General features: G+C 43.5%; 1 protein-coding gene across 1 annotated transcript in view; it reads right to left on the bottom strand.

Moving 5' to 3' along the window:
- Nucleotides 1–26,175, bottom strand: part of megf10 (multiple EGF-like-domains 10) — a 109,713-nt gene that overhangs the window by 27,512 nt on the left and 56,026 nt on the right. Inside the window, exons 7-18 of the mRNA XM_086135202.1 lie at nucleotides 20,818–20,938; nucleotides 16,463–16,599; nucleotides 14,582–14,794; nucleotides 8,694–8,868; nucleotides 8,126–8,246; nucleotides 6,953–7,116; nucleotides 6,746–6,848; nucleotides 5,040–5,186; nucleotides 2,574–2,708; nucleotides 2,294–2,422; nucleotides 2,052–2,180; nucleotides 151–279 (exon numbers count right to left, since the gene is read on the bottom strand). Of these exons, the coding sequence (XP_085991328.1) occupies nucleotides 151–279; nucleotides 2,052–2,180; nucleotides 2,294–2,422; nucleotides 2,574–2,708; nucleotides 5,040–5,186; nucleotides 6,746–6,848; nucleotides 6,953–7,116; nucleotides 8,126–8,246; nucleotides 8,694–8,868; nucleotides 14,582–14,794; nucleotides 16,463–16,599; nucleotides 20,818–20,938 (1,703 nt within the window). The remainder of the gene's footprint in view (nucleotides 1–150; nucleotides 280–2,051; nucleotides 2,181–2,293; nucleotides 2,423–2,573; nucleotides 2,709–5,039; nucleotides 5,187–6,745; nucleotides 6,849–6,952; nucleotides 7,117–8,125; nucleotides 8,247–8,693; nucleotides 8,869–14,581; nucleotides 14,795–16,462; nucleotides 16,600–20,817; nucleotides 20,939–26,175) is intronic.

The raw sequence follows: 26,175 nt of genomic DNA on the forward strand, positions 1-26,175 counted from the left end.
CGAACAATATGAAAACAACATTAATAATAATTTTTAAAAAACTGTCTTTATTTGCAGCAACTGTCTTTTTCAGGACAGTTGCTGCAAATAACATATTCAAGACCGACCATATTTAGGTCGTGCACATGGCTCAAAACCACATTTACATACTTTGTTCACAGTGCTGACCCATGAAGCCAGTGCGACAGGTACATTGTCCAGAGATGTGATCACAGTCTGCTCCGTTCCTACATTGGCATCTCTGAGAACAATCCTTCCCATAAAATCCTAATGGACAACCTGCACGGGAGTCAAGACAACCAAAAGTCAAAACACTGGTTTAATTTAGAAAAAAACAGTAATCAGCTGTGACTCTGAAGTCGTGTTATTCTGTTACTAATGCCGATACTCGGCAGCCAATATCGAGTGCAGAATACATGTGTTGATTCAACAGCCTATTTCCATACCTTTTCATGCTGGTGAGAGCGAGCTATAGGATCGACATTCACAGGAATGTACATTATTAATGAAGCAAGGTGCAACATTTGGACATCTACTGTTAAATATCATATTGAGTAATTCCAATAGACAGCTACTATGTGACATCACATTTGTACGCCGGGTGCACCCTGAGGGCAGGCGGTCAAGTGCCTGAGGCAAAATCGTTGCAAAATACATTCTGTGTTCATAACAATGGTGAGCACCTGTGTAGTATTGTAGTCAATACCACACCGATCGTAACCGAGATATTATCAAGACTACACACACACACACACACACACACACACACATTTATATATATCTTTGTTTCATTGTTTGCAACAAAAGCATGTGCAGCAACAAACAAGTACGTGCTTCATGGAAATGAGTACTGTGTATCAAATTATAGAAGTGTCAGTGAAACATGCATCCCTACATCGTCCATATACGACGTATATTCACTTTTTAAAAAATGAAATAAATCAAATTTCACTTCGATTTTGCTCCTTCTTTAACATGACCATTCAAGAGTTTCTATTGTCTTAAAAACGGCTTTAACCTTTATTAAGCAGTGCTTGTTACTAAACAAAATTGATTAAGTATATTCAGTCAGTGTTAGTGCCTTTGAACAAGTTCGCAAAGTGTGAACTTTCAGGTTCATTACTGAACCAAACGATCAACTTCCTGCAGCTGAAGCACCAAGACAGAGTATGCTGTTGACTTGAATTATGTCCCATTTGTCTAAAGCTCAACCTATTTATTGGTATAATGAATAACATTTCCATTGCATAAGAACTTCTCAAATAAACATTTTGTTTTTGGCAATGCTATGCCAGCTAACTTGGCTGTAATATTAAGTCCCCGTTTTCTCTGAATGTTTGAGGGGAACAAAGAGCTTATTTTTGCTCAGTGTCTTAAAATGGAGTGTTTTGAGTTTAATTTTCCCAGTACTGTGTACAGTAGTTCAGGGGTGTCCAAAGTCGGTCCTCAAGGGCCTGGAGGGCCGCTGTCCTGCCTGTTTTCCAGCTCTCCCAGGAGCAACATGATTGATTCAAATAATCAGGAATGTTCTAATGCTGCATTAGAGCTGGCTGATGAGCCGATCATCTGAATCAGGTGTGTTGCAGCCGAGACAGATGGAAAACAGGCAGGACGGCGGCCCTCCAGGCCCAGAGCTGGACATGCCTGCTGTAGTTAATTTACCGGTTACTTTACCCTCTTTATGCTTCCTCTCTATGTCTAAAAGTTGGACATTCTGCCAGCAGTTTCTGGCCTCCCGGTTTGATAAAAAAAAAATCCACCCTTTCCAAGATCGAGACAAGATGGAGTAAAAATGCTTTCGACCGAGACCCGTAAAAAGTACTCTTGAGACCGGTCTCAACACTACACCACTACATCAGTTTATGGTTGCTCCAATAGGTCAAGATAAGCAATCTTATTTTATGATAGTGACAGTGATTCTAAATTTGCAAGGGGCTGGGTGGGGGGGGGGGGGGGGTTGAAAGACGACAAGCACAATCGTTATCAAATAGGTATACAGTACACTCCTATTAAGGAAAGAAAAGTAAAAAGTCAATGTGTATTTGACTGACGTTGTGTGCAGTAAAGGCCGGTCCATCCTGGGGTGCACTTGCATTCTCCATCATAGGCACTGCAATAGGCGCCGTTGTGACAGTTACATGTGTGGATGCAGTTGGGTCCCCATTGAGCAGGAGGGCATGCTGCAAAACACAGACATCATCAAGTGTGGTGTGACGTACAGTGAAACCAAGGTAATGCAGTAAACCAGCGCCACACGTTTCACATTGGCTATCAGTCAGGCGAGTGAACTAACGCTGAGAGCAGTCATTGCCGATCCATCCCGGAAAACACTGACAGGAGCCATCAATAGGGTTGCAGGTGCCGTTGTTGGTGCAAGTGCAGCTCAAGGCACATTTCTTCCCATAGTAACCACTGGGACACACTACACACAAGATCAAATGTCTTTCTCAAACAACAGCAATTTGCAATGCGATGACAAAAATATGTCATTGACAGTTATAGTTTGACTATTTGGTCGGGACCACCAGTATGCTGGAGTAAAGAAGGTCAGAGATGTGAGGTGTAATTCTCACCCTCATTGCAAAGGGACCCCTTAAAGCCTGGCAGACAGTCACACTGTCCACTCACATGGTGGCATGGTCCATTACTGTGGACACACTGGGGACACGTCTGACTGCAACGGTGACCAAAGTAACCTGGAGAGCAGACTGCAAAGAAAAAGGGACCCCAAATATTTGGTAAATTCATGTCTAAATCTCACTTAAACCCTTTAAGGGACAGCGGTTACTACAGTGGACAACGTATCATGTTATCAGGTTACAGGGTGCATGAAAGGATTAATGTTCATCACCACAGCAATGGTCAACCCCCCCAAAATGTACCAACTTCAATCTTTACTATACTGTACAGCAGCGTTGCCCAACCTTTTTTTAACCAAAGCACATATTTCACATTGAAGATTCACGGCACACTACTTCGCAAAACAATTGAGAAAAAGTGGATACATAGGTTAAAAATGTACCTTCCGTCTTCTAGTGGAAGAACTTTTGATTGTTCTACCTGTTACTATACATGTTTTTTATAGATTGATTAACAAAACATTTTTAGGAGGGAGAAAATAAATAATTTTCCATCTAAGTAATTGGCAATGGGCAATTTCCCACGGCAGACTTGATACCACTCACGGCACACTGGTTGGGAATCACTGCTGTATAGTGAAGTCGTATAATGCAGAGTGTAAACAAAATTTTAGGAAAAATAGACCTCCAAAATTGTACAAAAGCCTGCGTTTGTTTCATGATGGCTCTGCATATCCTGCATGACTGCTACAAACTGTTTTCACTCAGTTGGCATGACTAATCCACAAGAGTGTTTTGCTTTTTTATACAGTATAATACAGTTAACATTGAAAAAGTTTAACACTATCTTACCTCATACAGTGATAGTGAAGTCGTTACTAGTGGGGAAATAGAAATAGTGGCGGGGGGGGGGGCGCCTTTGGCCTCGGGGTACATGCTTTTTTATATTGATTTTTTTTTTTTACTGTCCAAGAATAACGTGCAATTGCACCTCAACTACATTAGGGGGCAGTGCCGCTCACCTTGGCAGAGTGGGCAGGGAGCATTCGGTCGGTGTTTTGTTCGCACTGAGCATGCGCGCTTTGCACACGGCACGGAGTATGAGTCGGAAGTGTTGACACGAAGTCGATTACACCCCAATTCCGTTGATAAGAGTTTTTTTCAGCGAAAACGTGCCGAATATTGCCAACAATCATCCCGTTTTGTGACTGCTACTTGCATTTATCCAGATATCATCTTTGATTAAAAAAAACTGCACAAATTATTTTATATTTTTTTGTTTTGCAGGTTAAAGGTTTTTTAAGATTGTGCTCCTGAGTTCATGTTTCTGATCGGTTTGAATGCATTGTTATTTATTGATTTTATCTACTGGTAATTTTATTTTTCAGTATCGTATGGTTTGACATGGTCTGTCAAAAAATATTTATTGTTAATTTAAGGATTTAATTTTACTTTTGAATTTCAGATGCACTTTAACTCTTTTCTGTTCCAGTTAATAAAGCTATTCTTTGTTGTAAGTTGGTCCATATGTCTTTTTAATTCTCTTATACGTTAATAAGGATACAGTGTTATGCAGAGGTGTACTTATAACAATTTTATAGACAAATGATACTACAGGTAATTATAGTCACGGGGGGGGGGGGCGCGAGATGCTTTCTTCTTCTTGGGGGGGGGGGGCATGACAGAAAATAATTGAGAACCACTGGTATAGAACGACATCGTCTCACACTGTACACAGAGCTTTACCGGCGACATCGAGCTTTTTCACGAAATCCGACACAAGCACAATGGTTCCGCTTTCCTGTTTCCTACTGTGGACACCGTCAGCTTTCTATCCAACCAGTCCCATCGAAATGTGTTTTTCAGATCCGCATCTATCTGACGCACTTTAACTTCGTCGCGAGTCTCGATAACATTCGGCATTCGCGAGAAAGGGGTTTAGGAGGGCGAACACGGATTGGTTGTGATTTGCATTTGCCGATATAGCGACCAATCACAACAAGTAAGACATTGTTTTTTATCCCGTATAGGAAGTAACGACATACTAACGCTTCGCGATAATAAACGGGATTCAAAATGGATGCTTGCAAACGTTACTTGTAAACATTACGAGCCGCGAATCTGCCGAAGACAAGTCCGTCCCCGTCCCCCACCAAGATTTTTTTACTGGAACAATATAAAATAGGTCAATTTTGACTGGAAAAAAGCGGAAAAATCTCATCTCTGAATTCAGTGACTATTCTTTGCTTTGGTAAATTTGTTTTCACAAACATTAACAATAGGCTGACCAGCATGTTTGTTTGACCTTAGGGATCTGGTTAAAGTATCTCTACTTAGTGTAGCATTTGTAGCCATGTTCAAGGCTTGACATCTTTATGACTCTGTTGAAAACATCAATAAATGTACAGTGTTAATATCACAATTTGAAATAAAGCACCTCATCAAAACTTCGACACTTACTCCTCTGACAGGTGCTGCCTCTGTATCCTGGTGCACACTCACATGTTCCTTCATCAGGAGAGCAGGATGCTCCATTCTTACAGTTACAGGTTAGGGAGCAGTTTGGGCCCCAGCGGCCCTCTGCACACACACTGTCGCAGTGGATACCTGCTCTCACACACACACACACACACACACACACACACACACACACACACACACACACACACACACACACACACACACACACACACACACACACAGAGTAATGTAGTCTTGAACACTGTCAATAACAAATTTTTCTTTTAGTCCACCTTGCAGATCTCCGGGTCATGCGGTGCATTATGGGTGTCATGATCCTATTCTTGTGTGTCTCCAAAAGGTGACACAGGAGGGCTTTCGCTCCTGCGTGCACACCTGCTGCCAATTTGTTCATCAAGTTAAGCCATGTATTTAAGGACTTCCAAAACGCCAAGTCTTAGACCTATCGATCTCTGCATTGTCTTTTTCCCGTCCTCTAGTCTCTCACCTTGTAAGCATTTATATTATTTTGTCTTTGCTCTTGCTCTTGTTTTTAGTTTCGTGTAATTGGAACAGGGTGCCACAACAACAGGAGGCAAAAGAAGGGCCAAGTATTTCCTACATGCTACCAACAGAAAAACCAATTGAGTTGTGGTGCTGGCGTTTGGGCGGAAGGGTCCTCAGGCCCATGGATAATTACGCCCACAGCGCTTCACAAAATCGCCTGTGGGTTGGTCAACTCATGCCAAGAATGTAAAATGATTGATCTGAAAATCAACAAATCGCGATTTTATTAAAATTATCATCAGCCCTTGTAAGCTGCAAGCTTGTAAGCGCGTTGGTATAGGCCGGGGGTCGGCAACACGCGCCTCCAGAGCCGCATGCGGCTCTTTAGCGCCATCTAGTGGCTCCCTGAAGCTTTATAAAAAATGTTTGAAAATGGAAAAAGATTTTGATAGTAGGCTAATATAGCTCAAATAGATATAGATACATGTTGCAGCTCCGTAAAAGGAGAGCTGTGGTGTTGGTTTTTTAAAACATACACTTTATTTATGTTTTTAACAGTCTCGACAAACACAGACACGTCTGTGTCCGACTCTGTGCCTTCTCTTCTCGTTCGACTCGAGAGGCGTTCAAAGACAGCCTCCGAAAAATGGAAATTAATGATCATTTCACTGGCACTAAGAAAAGCGAAAATAATGCACCAAAACAAAAAAAAAATCAAGCGAGGAAATCACAAAATAAATTCTATGGAGGCGTTTGTGAACACACAACAAAGGAATGAATAACAAACAATTCTGAGACAGTCCAGTCTCCTACATACATACAGCATGTGTTTCCTTCATTGTAAGTTTTATAGAAGGCTTTTATTTTTTTGCGGCTCCAGACATATTTGTTTTGTTTTTTTTGTCCTAAATGGCTCTTCAACATTTTGGGTTGCTGACCCCTGGTATAGGCCATAGGTGTCGAACTCCAGTCCTGCAGGGCCACCGTCATGCATGTTTTCCATCTTTCCCTGTTCCAACACACCTGATTCAAATGAACAGGATCTATATCAGGCTTCTGCAGAGCTTGCTGATGAGCTGATCATTTGAACTAGGTGTGTTGCAACAGCAAGGGATGGAAAGCATGCAGGATGACATTCAGGACAGGAATTTGATACCTATGGTATATCCGTTCCTGGTGAAGACTCCATTTTCCCTTACCAGTCCACCCAGCCAGGCAGTGGCAGTACCCAGTGGTGTGATGACATCCGTCAGCATGACTACAGTCACAGCGCTCTTTACAGTCAAGACCGTAGGTACCATCCTAGCCCAAAGCAAATGTTAACATCAAAGGCCAAATATTGTGAATTTAATTTTAATTCCATTAATAATGCAGTTGGATTTACTTGGGAGAAATAGTGTTTTTACCTGGCACTGCAGGTCACATTTATTTCCTCTCCAGCCTGCAGCACAAGTACAGTGACCAGTCACTGCATCACAAGCACCTTCATTCCCACACAGACAGGTCATGTTACAGCCAAGACCCCACGTACCACTGGGGCAGTTGATGGAACAGTCCACTCCGTGCCACCCTGATTTAAAGATAGGCTGTAATTATTTATGTGGATAAAAGCATTTCCCCATTCCTAAGGTGCAGTGTGTAGGCTCAGTGTGTCGCCTGGGCACTGGAATCAGATTTGTGTCAATATTTAGGTTGGGAGAACTGGTTGCAAAATGCCTCTCACTGGCATAATCCAGAGCCTCCATTCTTCCCCATGACAGAGTTACTGTAACTCCACTGCAATTAAGTCTCTGTGAAACCTCGACACAGTGCGACCTAGATTTAACGGACCCGGGAACAGCAGACCCCACATTAACAAACAGACAGTATTGTCCACTCTGCTCAAAGCGCCCATTCGAAAGCAGCTGTTTAAGTCTGTTAGCTGCAAATTGGCCACCATTTGCCACAGTGGTGCTGTGGTGCCATTACAGACCGAAACTGGTCACGTTTCTGGCTTGCGCTGCTCTCATCATTGACAAACAGACTTAGAATAGAATAGAATGGGCTAAAATTTTAGCCGCTAAAATGTGCGCCAATGTAGCAGCCATGTTAGCATGGGTGCAAGTCACTGGAAAGCATAGACGTTAGTTTAGCATTGCCAGAGGCACGCATGTTGTATCGACCTATTCATATCAATGGCTGTTCCTTTTACTGGAGTCAGTTTATGGAATATGCTATTTTGGTACATTACTCAGTTGTATTTTGTAAATCCCTATCTGTCTATCTACAAGTATATGGCATCTAATCATAACGGAAGTGAAAAAAGTAATCACTAACATTGTGGCCTGCATGCTGTTATCCTCCTCTCAAGCACCAACAATGTAACTTTGGATAAACTCTAATAAAACTTTTCACTTTCAAGTTTTTTTTCTTTTAAGATATTTATTTCACTCATTTTGTGATGTACAGTATGTACTCTGCATTTTCTGGGTGTTTTGAGGCCATGAAAAATGTACTTCAATGTCTTGGACAATCATCTAACGGGTAACCCCTTTTAGTTGGTTGAGGTTCCATTGCCCTTATCCTATTCTTCGGCTCACCTGGTTTACAAAAGCAGGATCCATCCACTGGTGAACACTGTGCTCCATTCTTACAATTACAGGTGGAGGAGCAGTTCACTCCATGAGATCCTGCTGGGCATTGGACTGAACAGTCAAAACCCTGGAAGAAAATGAACGGTTCGACGAAATCAGAGGAGTGTGTGTATTCTAGGGCTGGAGTCTGATTCTTTGATAATGCCATCGGTGAATTGCAGATCAAACAAACTTTGAATGAGAATAAACATAAAAATAGATATATCTCAGAGGCTCTGATCGCGAGCTGCAATTGCACACTGACCGCTAACACCTTCCACTTATGGAGGTGATGCACCACCATTGGTTAAATACTTCTTTTTTTTTTCACGTTTCCCCCCTACACCCGCCGCGATCATTTTGGGACCAGTTCGCAAGCTCCCGGTCGATGGTGATTGACTGTTTGGGCAACACTACTTTAACACACTGGAATGCTTATAGTAAGAATCCAATAAGGCAAATAATCTTAATTATCATACCGACTAAGAATTGGCTTTAGCACTTTACTATTATGAGAAATATTGAAAAGGATTACCAAGAAGCCTGGAGCACAAAAACATTTTCCTGTAACACTGTGGCAGTCTGCACCATTCTGGCACTGGCACACCTGCTGGCAGGACTCGCCAAAGAATCCTGGACGGCATGTCTCATTGCAGTAGAGTCCAGACCAACCTGACAGACATGTACACTCCCCTGACATTGGATGGCAGCTGGTGGCAGAAAAATACAGTGTTAAGGATTGAAATTGTTTTTTGTTAGGTCATTATTTTTATTGTGATTATTTGTTCATCCACCCGTTTTCTATTCCACTTGACCGCATTAAGGTCACCAGTGAGCTGAAGCCTATTCCCTCTGACTTTTGGCAAAAGGCGGGGCACATCCTGGACTGGTCAGCATTCATTCACACAACACAAGAGTCTAACATGCATGCTTCAGGAATGCAAGAAAAATCATGCAAGCGAGAGAGGTCCTGAGCCGAGATTTAAAGCCTGCACCTCTCGGCTGTGAGACATATTTGTGCTCATTCATAAGAACATCCATCCATCCATCCATTTTCCGAACCGCTTGATCCTCACTAGGGTCGCGGGGGGTGCTGGAGCCTATCCCAGCTGTCTTCGGGCAGTAGGCGGGGGACACCCTGAATCAGTTGCCAGCCAATCGCAGGGCACACAGAGACAAACAACCATCCACGCCCACACTCACACCTAGGGACAATTTAGAGCGTCCAATCAACCTGCCATGCATGTTTTTGGAATGTGGGAGGAAACCGGAGCACCCGGAGAAAACCCACGCAGGCCCGGGGAGAACATGCAAACTCCACACAGGGAGGCCGGAGCTGGAATCGAACCCGGTACCTCTGCACTGTGAAGCCGACGTGCTAACCACTGGACTACCGGGCCGCCCATTCATAAGAACATAATTCATAATAATGTATATGTATGTTTTTGGGGTTGGAGAGGCGGGGTGGGGGGGGGGGGGTGTTCAGTGAATGAAGTAGGTTCTGATCGACCTTTGCTCTTAACGCAAAATAATAACAGAGTTGAAAATTAGCATAATGGGTATAAAAAATAGTTTTGATAGAATGGATTTTTTGGGGGGGCTTTCCCGAGTCTCCCATGTCCGTGGTTTGTCTTACTTCCTTACTTCTACCTTATCAAGGTGATTACGCAAGGATATGAAAATATATTCCATAAAAAATACAATACAATACAATACAAATAAATACAAGCAGCATGGGAGCAAAATTATTCACAGTGAATGCACAAGTTTGAATGGAGCACCGCTTGATGCAACTAGCGCTATTTGACTGTCGCTGCTGGACAGCCCCAGGGGCACTTGTGTTTTTTGAGCCTGTAATGGGCAACATTTTTTTAGCGGAGATGACGGCACTATTGGACAGTATGCACTGGTGCTGTTGGATGGATGGCTTGTTGAGCCAAGGATGAGGAGAGAGGAGCATTGGCGCGGAGCGTGGATGCATATTTGGAACTGAGAGTCACCGCTTGGAATTGAAACGGATTTACATGGAACAGGAGAAGTGAGCCAATCTCTTTTTTCGTCGGTAGATGCTTACTTTCAACCTTAGCTTGTAGCAGACAAGTGCATATTTTGAGTATGACGTCTCTGATCGACTGCTTCAAGCAACAAAGCTTATGCAGTAAAAGTGGTTAAGATTTTATGACTGTCCGTGTTTTATGTTATGTGTTGTGTTATATTATTTTGTTATTTTATGTTGACTGTTATGTAAAGTGCTTTGTTGCAACGGCAGCTGTTGTGAAAGCGCGATATGAATAAAGATGTATTGTATTGTAAAAGAGGTTTTGTAGTGTACTTGGAGTGAGAGTGACTTGTGGGGTAAAAGTTACACACACAGGTGGTATCAGATTGTTTCGTGCTGGTCCTCCTGAAACAAGAGGACAATTGAGAATCAACCTGACAGCTGCTCGCTCTCCAACATGATGTCCACCCAGGCTTCTGAACGTCACTGACAGTTAGTGAACCACAGCTGTCATCACACTGTCAAACACAATACAGTTCAGCCTCCAAAGTGAAAAGCCACTTAAACCTGACAACCTTATAATTTAATTTTGATTTTGGGAAACTATTTCTTCTGAGGTTAAAATGATTGCCGTGCAACAAGTCAGCATCTTATGGGCAATCAGAGGGAAATCTCAACATGTAACTCTGGATAGTGTACCTTTTCTTTGGATTTCTGTGACACTTTTACACATCGCAAAAGAAAAACGTGACTAGAAAAAAAAACCCAGTACAGCGGACGTTTGGGAAATCCTATTCAAAGCAGTAGAACACTCACACCAGCATTATAAAAAAGTGAAATCTTCATCGGGATTTACCTTTGAATTATGCCTTCATTTGATATGAAAGACTTTATAGTCTTTGTTGAATATGTTACTATTATCATTTAACTTTTTCTTAAACCTGGATGAAAGTGAACTGATAAATATTGCGTTTGTGGAATATGAATTGAAATCCACCTGTTTTTTATCCATATCAGGGGAGGACCATGTTGTCTTGTATTTTGGATTTTGCCTTAGGCATTGCGATGTTATTGTCTGTTGCCAGCATGCTTCAGTCCAAAGCAAAATGGACACCCGCTGAGATGGATAAAAGTATGGAGGGTCATTCAATACATGAGGTGAATATTTCGGTATAAGGACTTGTGATACAGATAGAAGTCAGTCATCTTGTTACCTCTGCCTCCCGCGTGCTAGACGCATAATTTTCCCGCGGGACGCACAGTTCCAAATAATGTGCGTTTTTGGGATGCAAGGAAATTTCTCAGTCAAAACAAACAAAAGAAAACCTACGGTGCATCTTTTTTTCCCGCAACGCAGTGTCGCAGTTTGACAATCGCCGCAAGATTTCCGTTCTCGCGAGACGAGATTGACGATATCGGCCTTCAACCTCGCGGAAAGCAGACGATTGCCAAGTTGTGTAACGTTAAAACAAGTGTCGCGCACAAGTGTTGAGAAAGTTGATTGCGGAGATATCACAGAGGAAGCAGCTAAAGTTGGATCGTTTTTTGCTATAATAAGTTGACTTTGAGAAAGCCTTGCGTCATTGGAAGCAGAGTAAAGAGAGGAGAATATATGAACTCAAAGACTGAACCATGGGATGAAATAAGAACCTATTTCTCAGCAAATCTTGTATGCCTGAATTGATTAAATTTTTGCAGCATTTGTTTATAAGAAATAAACCTATTATCAATGTATATTGTTGTTGTTTGTGTTATTATCATATGCAATTGAATAAGTAGACCATTTCAGAATTCGAAATTTGGGACTCTCTAAATGCATAATGGGACTCATACTTTTCTGATCAGCGAGTCCCTGGGACTCGCTGGGGTTAAACTGAAAAATTATCACTGTAGAAGCTTGCTTTTTTTTGTTTTTTTTCTAACGTAGTCTCCCAGCACTGTCACACAAGCTTCCATATTCTCTCAGCGGAAAAATCTTTGGACTGATGTCTCAGCCAGTCGCTCACAACGCTTGTGACTTCATCATCACTTTAAAACTTCGTGCCTCTCGTAAATGTTTTCAAGGAGCCAATCAGGTGAAAGTCTGAAGGGGCAAGTTCTTGGCTGTAAAGGGGATGAGGGACAGTTCCCAACCCAGCTCAGTCCCGGGGCGCTTGTGTCGTGCGCCTTTCACAGCCCCGCTTTGTTCAGCGGAGAGATCGGTGCTGTTGAACGGTCTGCGGCTGGATGGATGTAAGTCTTGAGGAGCCGACAATGAGAAGAAAGGAGCGTTAGCGCGGAGCGCCGATGCGGATTTGGAACTGGGAGTCGCGGCTTGGAGTTTGAAGCGGATTACGTGGGACAGGAGAAGTGAACTAATCTCTTTTCGTCAATGGACGCTACAGCTTCGTGTTTGCTTTCAAAACTTAGCTTGTAGCAGACGTGTGCACATTTTGAGCATGACGTCTCTGATCCACTGGTGAAAGGACACTTTGATCCTCTCCTCTTTCATCTAGAACTGCTTCATACAACAAAGTGTATGCAGAAAATTGGTGAAGATTGCACGACTGTCTGTGTCCTATATGTTGTGTTGTGTTATTTTTGTTATTTTGACTTCAAAATGGCGCCGCGAGAGTGGCTGCCTTTCCAGCAGCTCCTATATTTTGTTCTTCTACTTCTTCCTTTCATAACTTTGCTGCTGTGAATTGGGAATTTCTCCATTGTGAGACGAATAAAGGTTTTCTTATCTTATCTTAATGGTCTGCACCATTTGGGCTGCTGTGTGAGGCCTTGCGTTGTCATGATGCAAGATGACTCCTTCTGACTGATGACCCCTGCATTTGTTCTTTATCTTTCTTGACCTGCCTCAGCAGTTCACAGTAGTTGGCACGAAGTTTGAAAGTGACGATGAAGTGAAAAGTGTCCTGAGTGACTGGCTGAGAAATCCGGCTAAAGATTCTTAGGCTGAGGGAATATGGAACCTTGTGCACAGATGGAAAAGTGTGTGACAGTGCTGGGAGACTATGTTTATTTTATTTTATTTTTCTAAAGTAAGCTTCTATCTGGATTAGAAGTCCTTATACAGAAAAATTCACCTTACACATTGAATAACCCTCATAGTTGGGTTTTCCTGCTTAAAATTCACCTTACACATTGAATAACCTCATAGTTGGGTTTTCCTGCTTAATTCATGTTTCACAAAAGCAATACAATCAGAATACTGTGTTTAGACTGTTGTGGGTGCATAGAACATATTGTAAAGAATAATTTTGACTTGACTGCCCCGAAAGTCTGAATGAATCTCAAAGGTTGACCCTGGAATGATTTATTTTACTTCCAATGGAGGTAATAATTTCAAAAGCGGATTTGTGTCCCGCAGTAACTGATGGTGTCGCGGTACACTCGCCTGACTTGTGTGCGGGCAGCGTGGGATCGGTTCCCATTCAGTGACGGCGTGGATGTGGGTGTGAATGGTTGTTTGTCTCTACGAGTGCCCTGCGACCAGTTCAGGGTGTCGTTTGCCTTCCGCTCGCAATCAGCTAGAACAGGCTTCAGCAACCCCCCGCGACCCTACTCAGCATAAGATTTAGATTAAGATATCCTTTATTTGTCCCACACTGGGGAAATTTACAGCCTACAGCAGCAAGAATGTGGGTAGAAAGAAGAAAGAAGAAAAAACAAACAAACACCGTTCAATTAAGTGCAATATAAATACAAAATGGATAAATCGCAGTGCTATTTACAATTGTTTTTCACATCATTTAATTATTATTATCCATCCATCCATTTTCCGAACCGCTTGATCCTCACTAGGGTCGCGGGGGGTGCTGGAGCCTATCCCAGCTGTCTTCGGGCAGTGGGCGGGGGACACCCTGAATCGGTTGCCAGCCAATCGCAGGGCACACAGAGACGAACAACCATCCACGCTCACATTCACACCGAGGGACAATTTAGAGTGTTCAATCAGCCTGCCATGCATGTTTTTGGAATGTGGGAGGAAACCGGAGTACCCGGAGAAAACCCACGCAGGCCCGGGGAGAACATGCAAACTCCACACAGGGAGGCCGGAGCTGGAATTGAACCCGGTACCTCTGCACTGCGAAGTCGACATGCTAACCCCTGGACCACCAGGCCGCCCTAATTATTATTAATGTTATTATTTTTATTCAGCATCCTGACAGCAGTCGGTAGGAACGAGCGTCGGTATCTCTCCTTCTTGCAGCGCGGGTGCAACAGTCTCTGGCTGAAGGAGCTACCTAGTGCTGTCAGGGCGGGCTGGAGGGCGTGGGAGGGACTGTCCATCATAGCTTTTAGCTTAGTTAGCATCCTTCCTTCCAAGCAGTGTTAAAAATGGATTTGTGTCCCGCAACGGATTTGATCTCACTGAATATGTTCCACAGTAGAACATTTGGACAGCAAGATATGTGAAGTGCTAAATACTGTACCTCTGCATATTCTGGGAATAGCATGGACACTTCCTGTCACACAATAGGCCATAGTTTCCTTTGGGACACAGTCGGACATCACACATCTGGCCTGTGAAGCCTGGCTCACACAAGCAGTTTCCATAGTTATGGTAGCATCTACTACTGTTTTTACAGCGACATCTTTTCGTACAGCCAGCACCGTAAGTACCAACTGGACATTCATCCTGACACCTGTCCACAGAAAGGCACAAAGTCACACATTTCAAAAGATGCAAACTTCTTTTTATGTAAGATGACAGTCAAACTTTAACGCCATATTTATTAGCGCTGGACGATTATGGAAGTAATGGATTCACTTTTTTTTTTTTTTTAAATTCACAAAAGACAGACAGACACTTCCACACACAGGCACTCCGACATACGACGGCAGCCAGACAGAGTGACGTGGCTGTTGATTTGAGCCCTCAGCGCAACAAGTGGATGAATTGTCACAATTCTCGTGTCGCTCAAAGTGCCTCTGTGAAGCCTACGGGTGTTGCTGGGAGGAAACGGGTGTAATTGTAGAGTCGGGAAACTCTAGGGGGACGAGGAGGGGGCGGGGTTGCCATGGCGGAGCAAAGGAGGAAATGGTGATGCTGTTTGGAACATACTGTACTTAATGAAGGACTGATTTATCTTAAATAACATTTTCCAAGAAAAAATTGAGCTGTCATCGTCCTGCTATGATGGAGCTAAACTGTGAGCCCACTCCACCAAAGTTTCAGTCACAAAACACCCACAAATTTACTATTTAAAACCATTTGAACAATAAAAATGTCTGAACTTGGTGCGGGGAATAAAAGCTGTATTTCGTGGTGGTGTCTCATCATCATTAAAACGGCACTTTTGTGTGTGTGTGTGTGTGTGTGTGTGTGCGTGCGTGTGCGCGCATATGATGTGAGTCAAAAGCCAAAAGCCATGCAGGCACGGGGAGAACATGCAAACTCCACACAGGAAGACTGAGGCCCGGAATCAAACCCAACCTCTGTACTGAGAGGCTAACATGCTAACCACTCGTCCACCGTGCCGGTGTCTTCAAGCGTGTCGAAATGAGTTTCGATTCAAGCATGTCGAAATGAATTTCGAAACAAATGACGCGCATGTGCACACACATATGAGATCTTTACACGAAATCCTATTGGCAGCTTCCTCAAACGTAACACGTCACCGGCAAAACATGCAAACAAGTCCTCCAATTAATTCCGATTTCTTATTTTTTCCGTTTTTCTGAGGGGCCCTCACTCGTTGGTTAATGGATTCCAGAAGGTTAGGGTGCGGCATGCGCTGCCGATTTCCAAGCAGCGTTATACCATGACATTTGGCTTCACTCAAACCCTTATTTATTCTTAATGGGCACATGGGCGGGCTATTCCTGTCTCATCACTGGCTTGCTTAAGTATATGGTGCACGCCCTCTGATATTGGTAATTATATGGATTTAAAGTCATGGTGGGTTCTCAGCTATGATTTGTCCAAGAAAACACTAACGAGGATGGTTAGTTTTGTTTTCTTTCTGTGATTGTCCAGACAATGTGGATGTATACGAGGGGTATTATTTTAACGCAACTTTGCTCCATTTTTCACAAGCTGTGCAGTTTGCTCACTTAACTATATTCTAGTGTCAATAACAACAGCCCATACAAATGACAATGACAAGCACCCAGAAGACTGACACCCAAAATCAAAAGGTCAGAATCAAACATGAACAGTCAATTTCATGTCCAATATTTTACTGTTTGTGTTAGAAGGTGGATCGAACAGAATGATATTCCTTTAATTTTTAAACACAATTACAAATCATAGCCCAAAGTACTTCACTTCCTTTTTTTTGTCTGCTCCTGGAATGGAAGATGTCTCTTACCGTTCTCCCGTATATCCGGGGCTGCAGAGACACTGTCCAGTGGATGAAATACATAAGGCATTGTTGTGACATTGGCATTCTTGGGAACAGTTTGGGCCAAATCTTCCCTCTGGACATGGCTGTCCACATACGGTGCCCTATGAAATACAACAATACATCCACATTGTAAATAAAGAAATACATAGTGATTTGTTTTACATTGTTCTATTATATTATAATTTCTATTCTGTTGACTTCTTGTTCTTTTATGTTAAATGTGCTGTAAAGTGCTTTGTTACAGCTGCAGTTGTTGTGAAAGCGCTTGTTTATCCCCCCCCCCGCCCCCTCTCTCTCTCTCTCGCTCACCAATCACACATTTATTTCCATAGCGCTTGTAACATAAAACAGTGATTCTCAACCTTCTTTGCGTCACAGACCAGTTGAGACAAGTACATGCTGTTCGCTTGCTTTTAAATCACCAGATTTAAAGCACTGGTACTGACAACAAAGATAATTCAAAGATAATTCAGGGGTAATCAAACATTTTATTAACATAGATTTTTTTTGGGGACATTCATTTCAAACAGTGCTATTCTACTGTACAACTAATGAACTACTAAGAAATGTACCAATCAGGAGTAACAAATATGCTTTATCATGTAATCATAATAACACTGAAGTTATGATCCTACATATCGCGTTAGCATCATCGCTACTTGCAAATGTGACTGATCAAAAGATGACACGATTGATTGCTACTTTAACCAGGTGGCGGCCGGCTGGTTATTAGCGACTAACCTGCGAATGTTTACGTGGCCAGGCTATAAAAACCAAATTTTCATGTTTAATAATAGCTTTCTTTCATTCTGAAAATTCTTCTGTAAAATAGAACTGTTGAACACGTGTGTGGTTGTGTGTGTGTGTGTGTGTGTTTTGCATGATTCATTCCCACATGGAATTGACCACTCTGCGACAGCATCTACAATTTCGATTATTTTAGCATTTTGGGAAATACTAATCTTGAAATTAATAATTTGTGAGAATGAGATGACAAAATGAATGTTCATGTCATGTGCTCGTGTTAAATGTAGATCCGTAGTCAGGATGTGGCTTGGCAATGTTAGATTGGAACTGAACTGGAAGTAGGAGAAAACAGAATGCTTGTCTCGTTCCAAACTACAGAAATAGACATACCGACCTCAATGACGCACTAGCCAGAACTCAATCAGAAAATTTCCCTCTTTTATCTGCTTAAATTCTTGCTTTCCTCCCCCAATGACATTATTCACTTTCACTTTCTCTTGCATCTCTTGCATTTACATCTTTGGGGCTTTTTAATTTTTTTTATTTGTAATGGCAACATGTATCTGTTTAACACCTTATTCACCATTCTCAAATTTACAACACTTGATCTTCAAGTACACCATTGGTGCAAAATGAGAGAAACAGACCCCAATGAAGTGCATTGTATTAGACCGCCTCCTGTCTCCAAGATTCTAATTCCTTCAAAACAAACAGGATGTTATGTTTCGATCTGGTTACGTTTGGTTTTGATTCCTCATGTGCCCTTTTTTCGCCACCTGTTCTCGTTATCAGTGCTCCTTGTGTGTAACCAATTAGCTCCCTCAACCCTTTGTGTGTTGTCCAGGTGTTTCTCGTTGTCTCGTCACTTGGCTTCTATTTAGTTCCCTGAGTTTCTGCCAGTCTTGGTTGGGTCATTGTGAGCTGTGAGTATGTGAGCATACGTGTGCTCCTGTCATGTTTTGTTTCCTGTTGTAGTTTGATACTTGTGATTTCCAGGCCTTTTTTTTGAGTACCTCAACTTGGTGGGCTTTTTTTTTCCATTGTACTGCTGTGTGTATTTTTGGTTAAATACATTTTGGTCAATCCACCCTGCTCCTCCCTGCCTCCCTGCTTTTTGGGGTCCTACAACTACCATCACGCAGAACGTGACAGAATGACCCAACCTACTGGACCCCGCAGGACTAGAGGCCTGGTCCCACTGCCTCCCTTTTCTGTTTCCGGCAAGGCCAAGGTTGCTGTCGTCCTCCGTCCCGATTCCCAACGAGGCAAGGGTTGCCGCCGCCGCCCGTCCCTGTTCCTGGCGAGGCAAAACTTGCCATCGTCCTCCGTCCCTGTTCCCGGCGAGGCAACAATTGCCGTCGTCCTCCGTCCCTATTCCCGGCGAGGCAAGGGTTGCCGTTGTCCTCCGTCCCTATTCCCGGCGAGGCAAGGGTTGCCGTCGTCCTCCGTCCCTATTCCCGGCGAGGCAAAGGTTGCCGTCGCCCTCCGTCCCTATTCCCGGCGAGGCAAGGGTTGCTGTCGCTCGGTCTCTATTCCCGGCGAGGCAAGGGTTGCCGTCGCCCGTCCCTGTTCCCGGCGAGGCAAAGGTTGCTGTCGCCCTCTGTTCCCGTCCCCGGTGACGCAAGTGTTGCGTCCCGCCCTCCCGCCCCGTTTTCACAGACTCCGGCCACTGGGTGACTTTGGGACGTCTGGGATCTGTCCCTTGAGGGGGGGTACTGTTATGTTTCGATCTGGTTACGTTTGGTTTTGAATCCTCATGTGCCCTTTTTTCGCCACCTGTTCTCGTTATCAGTGTTCCTTGTGTGTAACCAATTAGCTCCCTCAACCCTTTGTGTGTTGTCCAGGTGTTTCTCGTTGTCTCGTCACTTGGCTTCTATTTAGTTCCCCGAGTTTCTGCCAGTCTTGGTTGGGTCATTGTGAGCTGTGAGTATGTGAGCATACCTGTGCTCCTGTCATGTTTTGTTTCCTGTTGTAGTTTGATACTTGTGATTTCCAGGCATTTTTTTTTTGAGTACTTTGACTTGGTGGGGTTTTTTTTTCCATTGTACTGCTGTGTGTATTTTTTGTTAAATACATTTTGGTCAATCCTCCCTGCTTTTTGGGGTCCTACAACTACCATCATGCAGAACGTGACACAGGACAGTTCTAGGCTTGTTCACTTGAGTTTGGTGTGTTGGAATTTGTCTTTATAACATATTTAGGATGAACTTGAATGAGACTGACAGCTCAATGGAGCACTGGTTCGACCTGCTGCCTTCTTCGAATTCCTACTTGGGCCTTTATTTTATCTCGGGTTTCCATGTTTTCCCTGCGGTATTGTGGTCTCTCTCAGTTCCTCTGCTTTTCTCATGAAGAGGGCTACAAGCCTTCTGTGCACAGAAGACCCAAGGTCACTGCACCTCCGATGACTCTCTTGAGCATGTGTAATTTTCCCATTGCGGGACAAATAAAGGATATCTTATCTTAAAAGCATCAAGTGATTTAACTCTAACACTAGGGGTGTACAATGCCCTGCCAGATGCCCTCAAAACGGTTCTGTGCCCTGTTTGAATACCCCAGCAATAAACCCCCGAGTGTCAGACACATACCACCATCTGATTACATGCCACTCAGTGTGACCCCAGCAGATGTGAGGAAGACTGTTCAAAAGATCAACCCCCGCAAAGCTAATGGCCCAATTAATGTCCGGGGGCAACGTACTGATGGACTTTCCCCACCAACTGCCTGAGATGCTCACGGACATTTTTAACAAGAAAGCCCAAGTCATCCTTTTACCCAAGAGCTCCACAGAAACTGATCTGAATTACTGTCGGCCAGTTGCCCTTACGCTGACAGTCCTGAGAAGCCGATCATGGATCAGATTAACCCTGGAGAACCCCCGGGGTCAAATTTGACCCCTATAAATTCTGCTACTCAAATGCTACCCTTAAATCCCAAAGGGTCAAATTTGGGCCGAATCCTAAATTAGGATTAAAGCATTAAATATTTGAAAAAACATATTTTGGTGTTCAGTGAACATATAGCAGGCATTTAATGTAAAATTAATCATTTTCCAAAGAAGAAAACGGTTCTTGGGTTCTCCAGGGTCAAAATCTTCATTGATGCACTGGTGAACCACATATCGACCATCTTCCAGATGCTAGTGCTGAAGGACAAACAGACCACAGACAGTTGGATCCATAAAACTGTGTCGTTTTCCTTCATCACTGTGTCGTATTGTTGTAATTGCAATGTAAGATCACAACTCTTTTCTTTTTTTTTTATATCGGACAAATAATTTTGTAGAATTGAGAAACCCTCCCACAACCACACTTTTCCAATAGTATTTCCGGAAGCTATTATTCAAGAACAACACCGCATTTTCTCCCACGTTCAGTTCCCTGGAGGTGTAATGATTAGTTGACCCAATACATTTGTCCATCAAGTGCAGTTCCAAGGAGGTGTTTCCATCACTTTTATTTGTTGTCACTTTAACAACCCCTAAAAGTGTGTATATTACTTAAAACAATAAGTGTAAAAATAAGCAAGTATTTTTTTCTGGAGAAAAAAACATGTTGGGAATGTGTACATACCATCCATCCTGCCGGACAAGAGCATTCCCCGGTCACATGATGACATATGCCGCCATTCTGGCAGGGACACCTCTCTTCACACTGTTGTCCATGTTTACCTGGAGGACATGCATCCTCACAGCTGAGGAAAAACACAACAGTGTGCACGTGTAAAAATATTGTGTTAAGACAGTATCTCCTTGGATAATTAAAAAGTTAAATCAGTTTTAAAAACGTTATATTTAAGTGAATGATCAAATTATCTGGAGTGCGTGAAGGGGAGTTAACTGAATACCCCCCCCCCCCAAAAACAGCTGAGGCCTCTGTTAAGATTCTAACACAGATTCTTTGGTATGAGACCGACTCACTAATCATATGCGACACTATGCCTTCATTTAATCGACAACCTTGCCAAATTGATTTGTTCTGTTTTGCATTATAAACCAACAAGGCATTGTGTGAAGATGCTGTTATAAGAGTCATCTTGTCACACCAACATAAACTGAAATTTAATAGCCTCTCTATGGTGAGATGAGTTTTTTTTTCTTTCGACTTGACAATAGCCAAAAGCCTGAAGACTTTCTTAAAATATGACACTGCTGTCTCCAAAAGGCCTTCAGATAAGGGAATGATAATGAATAGACAGTAGATTTTTCATTTATGCTGTGGGGCCTTCAGTTAGTAAAATGCAGCTGCAGATCCTGGCTTTGAAAACGGCAGCTGTCTTGCTCTAATGACATTATCAATGGTAACGCTGCATCAGGCTGCATGAAGTCATGGAAACTGCAACTGCGACCCACAATCGCCTAATCTCCAACAAGCCTCTTGTGGTGCCCATGTTCTACTTGGACATGAGTGAAAAAAACCCCCCCAAAAACATTGGGAAACACCAAGAGCTGACTTTTGTAGCTTTAGTCTATAAGTGAAAAAAAAAAGATGCAATAGCTTGTAGGGTGCCACAAGCAAAGTCCTCTTGATTACCAAAGGGGCAGTGGGGGCACATATAAGAAGACTCGTGATGGTAACATACTATTGTTTGTAGTTACTTGTAGATAAACAATGTCCACAATAATATTGGGACTTGTTCTAATTCATTTCAAAACATTCATTACATTTGTGTTTTACTCCGGTGAGATAATGCTTCCTTGGCACATACAGTAAGTAAATTGGGTGAATTGTGCTTAGCCGTTGTGTCACTGTGAACATTTTCCCTGGCTCGGCATCTTCCTATCTATCTGCACCCTTGCACACATATCGAGTTGGAACCATGCAGTCAAACATGGTCACATGGGCGAGGCAGAGCCGCGCTCCTGTGTGGGGGCGGCTCACAGAGTATAAAAAATAGGAACCATTTTGGACAAATTAGACCTTCCTCCGCATTGATTAGAATGATGCTCCATGGCTATAGGGGTGTTCACACAGCAACTTTTGCTCTGGTGCAGCAGTAAAGCGTTCACACGTACAAAGTTACACCGGTGTAGCCCCTGAAAACAGCTTAAACCGGAGCAAATTTAACCCTGCTCAAGGAGGTGGTTTAAAAATTTGCTCCAGAGCAAATGCTCGTTTGTGGGGCAGCACCGATGTAAAATGGTACGTGTGAACGCTACAGGGGTAGACTCACTATGCATGAGAAGAGTTGATTACATACAGATAGAATGTGCTGCTTTCGTGCTCTGTTGTACTTCTGTCCGTCATCTTTCCTTTTGTCGGAGACTGGACTGTCTCGGAGATGTTTGTGTAGTTTGTTCCTTTGTTTTTACTGTTAGTAAAATTGTAATATTGGGAGCATTAAACCTTACCTTTCATGCACCAATAATGATAACATGTAAACTGGCCACTGTAGTAACCGCTGTCCCTGAAAGCGTTAAAGATAAAAGGACCGGGTGAACGTTTCCCCAGTGCTTTTTACTCCCCTCGCTCTTTGGTAGCATATTTTCCAATTAATAGCCGAAATGATCAAAGGGAACATGTAATTAAGCACAGTGAAACTCCTCTAGAACGAAACCTACATGGTCGAAAATACCCCCTAATGTGAAAAAATCTTCATGCGTTAACATCATTCCCATTCTACTGCCCCCCATACGACGAAAAAAACCTCTGTTGCATAATACGAAATCATTTTCTCTGCTCCAGCCTCGTGAAGACATTCACTACAACGAAGTCTAATCCAACAGCGACCTCTACTGCTTCATTCGGAAACGGCAACAGCAACCACCACACTGGTTTACATAGTGAACGATGTTTATTTCGGTCACAGCTGCAAGTTTCCTGAACGCAACATACTCATAGCTGCTCTGCCATTGGCTTACCGAGAATCATCCTGGCTTCCGATTGGCCAAGAGGGACCTCACTGTCTATGTGTGTAGATACTGAAGCTAGATCCGTAGAAGATAGAGTGGAATGCATCCGATTAGCTGCTCAGAGTAAATTGCTTATGGCTCGACGGACATTCAAATAAAAGAACGTTTCCTCGTATTACAAGTAAAGCAAACCTTACGCTAACTGGAGCGCTAATGAGAGAGAAGCGCTCCAGTTAGCGTAAGGTTTTTAGCCTTCGAGAGCTAACTATGGCCATCGAGGACTACGAAGCGTCCCGTGGCTGTCTTAAAAGTTCATTGCATGACATCAGCTCAGCAATGCTGTCTTGGGTGGCGATCGAGCGTCGGTCGAGTTAGAGACAGTGGAAAGACGGTGGAAAGAAAAGCCACCGGGTCCAGGAAGTACCGTATTTTCACGACTATAAGGCGCCATTAAAAGTCTTAAATTTTCTCCAAAATGGACAGGACACCTTATAATGCGGAGCGTCTTGTGTATGCGCTGAGTTCCAAAGCCTGACTGAGAGCCGACACGCTGTTTATATAGAGAAAAGGCGGAAGTGAGTGAGGACAGGCATGTGGCGAAGAAGTCCGCCAATCAGTGAAGGGTGGGCATGTAAGTAGACGCTAAAGGCACGCCCCTAGCAGGTACGAGTACCTGTATAATATACAGGTTCTGTATAATATACAGTGTATATAGTGTGGGTATGTGCATTATTGCAAAACAACTTCGGTTTTGGTTTCTAAGAACTCCCGAAAATGAATACTACAAAGAGACACGCTTACGTTCTTGGCTGTCATGCTAATGGACAGAAACTGCCACCTATGGTGATTTTTAAGTGAAAGACGCTGCCGAAAGAAAAGTTTCCAGCCGGCGTCATCGTGAAAGCAAACCAAAAGGGCTGGATGGATGAGGAGAAGATGAGAGAGTGGCTAAGTGAGGTGTATGTTAAGAGACCAGATGGCTTTTTCCATGCCTCGCCGTCACTCTTGATTTGCGACTCCATGCATGCCCATCTCACAGCAGTGGTGAAAAACCAAGTCAAGCAAATGAACTCTGAGCTTGCCGTCATTCCCGGAGGCTTGACTAAAGAACTCCAACCACTGGACATCGGCATCAACCGGGCGTTCAAAGTAAAGTTGCGAGCGGCATGGGAACAATGGATGATCGATGGCAAACACAGCTTTACGAAGCGTGGGAGGCAGCGCCGGGCTAGTTACGCCACTATTTGCGAATGGATTGTGGCTGCTTGGACGAACGTGTGTGCCTGCGCTGTTGTTCGAGCTTTTGGCAAAGCCGGCATCATTTCTGTGGAGCCACATGGCAATGAGAGTGACTCTGACAACAAGAGGGAACCCGGCGTTTTTGATGGATTATCGGTACTTGCACAATTGTTCAATTCGGATACAGAAGATGAGGACTTTGATGGATTTCTGGGTGATGATTGATTGAAAAACGTGAGTACATTGTAAGATGGCTAAATAAAGTACAACCCAACTCGGTTTTGCTTCCGTTGCCTTTTTAAAAACGTATTTTTAGCGTGTATCCGTATGTCTTAGCAGGCTACCGTATGCTTCAAGCTAATGTGTTTTTAGCGTGCGTGCATGCATGCCGTATGTTTAAGCTGGCGTATGTTTTACTGTTGAGTGACGATGTATGCCACTGGCATTGTGACTAAATGTTTGGTACTATTTTGTGTGGAGGGATACCGTATTATGGGGTGTATATAAATAAAGGGGGTGGAGCTTCCCTGCAGTTCGCTTATGGCAGTGACGGTGCACTGAGGCACGTCGGGTGTTCAGCGACTCAGTGGTAGCGACCACACAGAAAAATAAGAAACGTCTCCAGTCTTGTGCCTCGAACCGAGTGTAGTCACCAGCAATGATGCCTACACATGACCAGCGAGAGACTTCCGCAGCAGAAGGTTCAACAGGTTATGGGCCCAGGTGGGTTCCAGGCACAGCGGCGCTCCATGGGAGAGGATTACCGCCACGATTTGACGGAGATGAGGCCTGGGAGGCAAGGTTCCTAGCATACTTGAAAACCATCGGGCTAAAAGATGCTATCCTCGGGTGTGACGTAGCTGCGGGATCCAGCGAACAGGCCGCAACAGAAACCGAGTGGAAAAACGAACTAGCATATGCTGAACTGTGCGGCTGCTTGGATGATAAAACATTGACACTCATCCTGTATGAAGCACCAGAAGATGGTAAGAAAAGTCTGGAAATATTGAGACGCCATTTTGAGTCCGAAGAAAAGCCGCGAATTGTCGGGCTGTACACAGAGCTAACCAATATGCTAATGGCTAACGGCGAGGAGCTAGCGGACTATCTAGCACGTGTCGAGAAGCTAGTGGCTGCGCTACAAAGAGCTAAGGAGAGCCTAAGTGATGCACTATTGGTGGCTATGGTGTTGAAAGGACTCACGGATGAATACAACCCATTTTCTGTGCATGTGACTCAAACGAGGGAAGTGTTAACCTTTGCTGAATTCAAGACTAGGCTGAGAAGTTTTGAATGCACCCTCCGCTACCGAAGCAGGCCCAGACCAGATGAAGTAATGATCGCCAAGTCATTCAAGCCGAAGCCCAAAGAAAAAGACAAGAAATACGTCTTCAATGGAGAATGCTTCATTTGTGAGAAAGTGGGGCATAAAGCAAGAGACTGCATGAGTAAGAATAAGAAACCACACAAGCGAAGGACAAATGCTGATAAGAACAATAAAGTGGCTGCAGTTATGGACGATGCGGAAAAAGTTTTCTGTGGCAGAGACCAAGCCAAATCTTCGAGGGAAGAAGAAGAAACAGTATTGCTCCGGGTGAGTGAATGGCGACCCAAGGGAGCGCAGCAATATGGACTACTCGTGGACAGCGGTGCTTCTGCCCACATAATCACCGACAAGACCGCATTCATCCGATTTGATGAGAGTTTCCGGCCTAAAGATCACATCATGCAGCTGGCTGATGGAAGACGGATCACCGGAAGTGTCGAGAAGAAGGGGGACGCACAAATCAAGCTGGCCGACAGCAATGGACGAGTAGTGAGTGTCAAGATTACAAATGCT

Source organism: Hippocampus guttulatus, chromosome 17 (assembly GCF_054856545.1).
Source record: "Hippocampus guttulatus isolate MCC_2025c chromosome 17, RoL_Hgut_1.0, whole genome shotgun sequence".
Lineage (NCBI taxonomy): Eukaryota > Metazoa > Chordata > Actinopteri > Syngnathiformes > Syngnathidae > Hippocampus > Hippocampus guttulatus.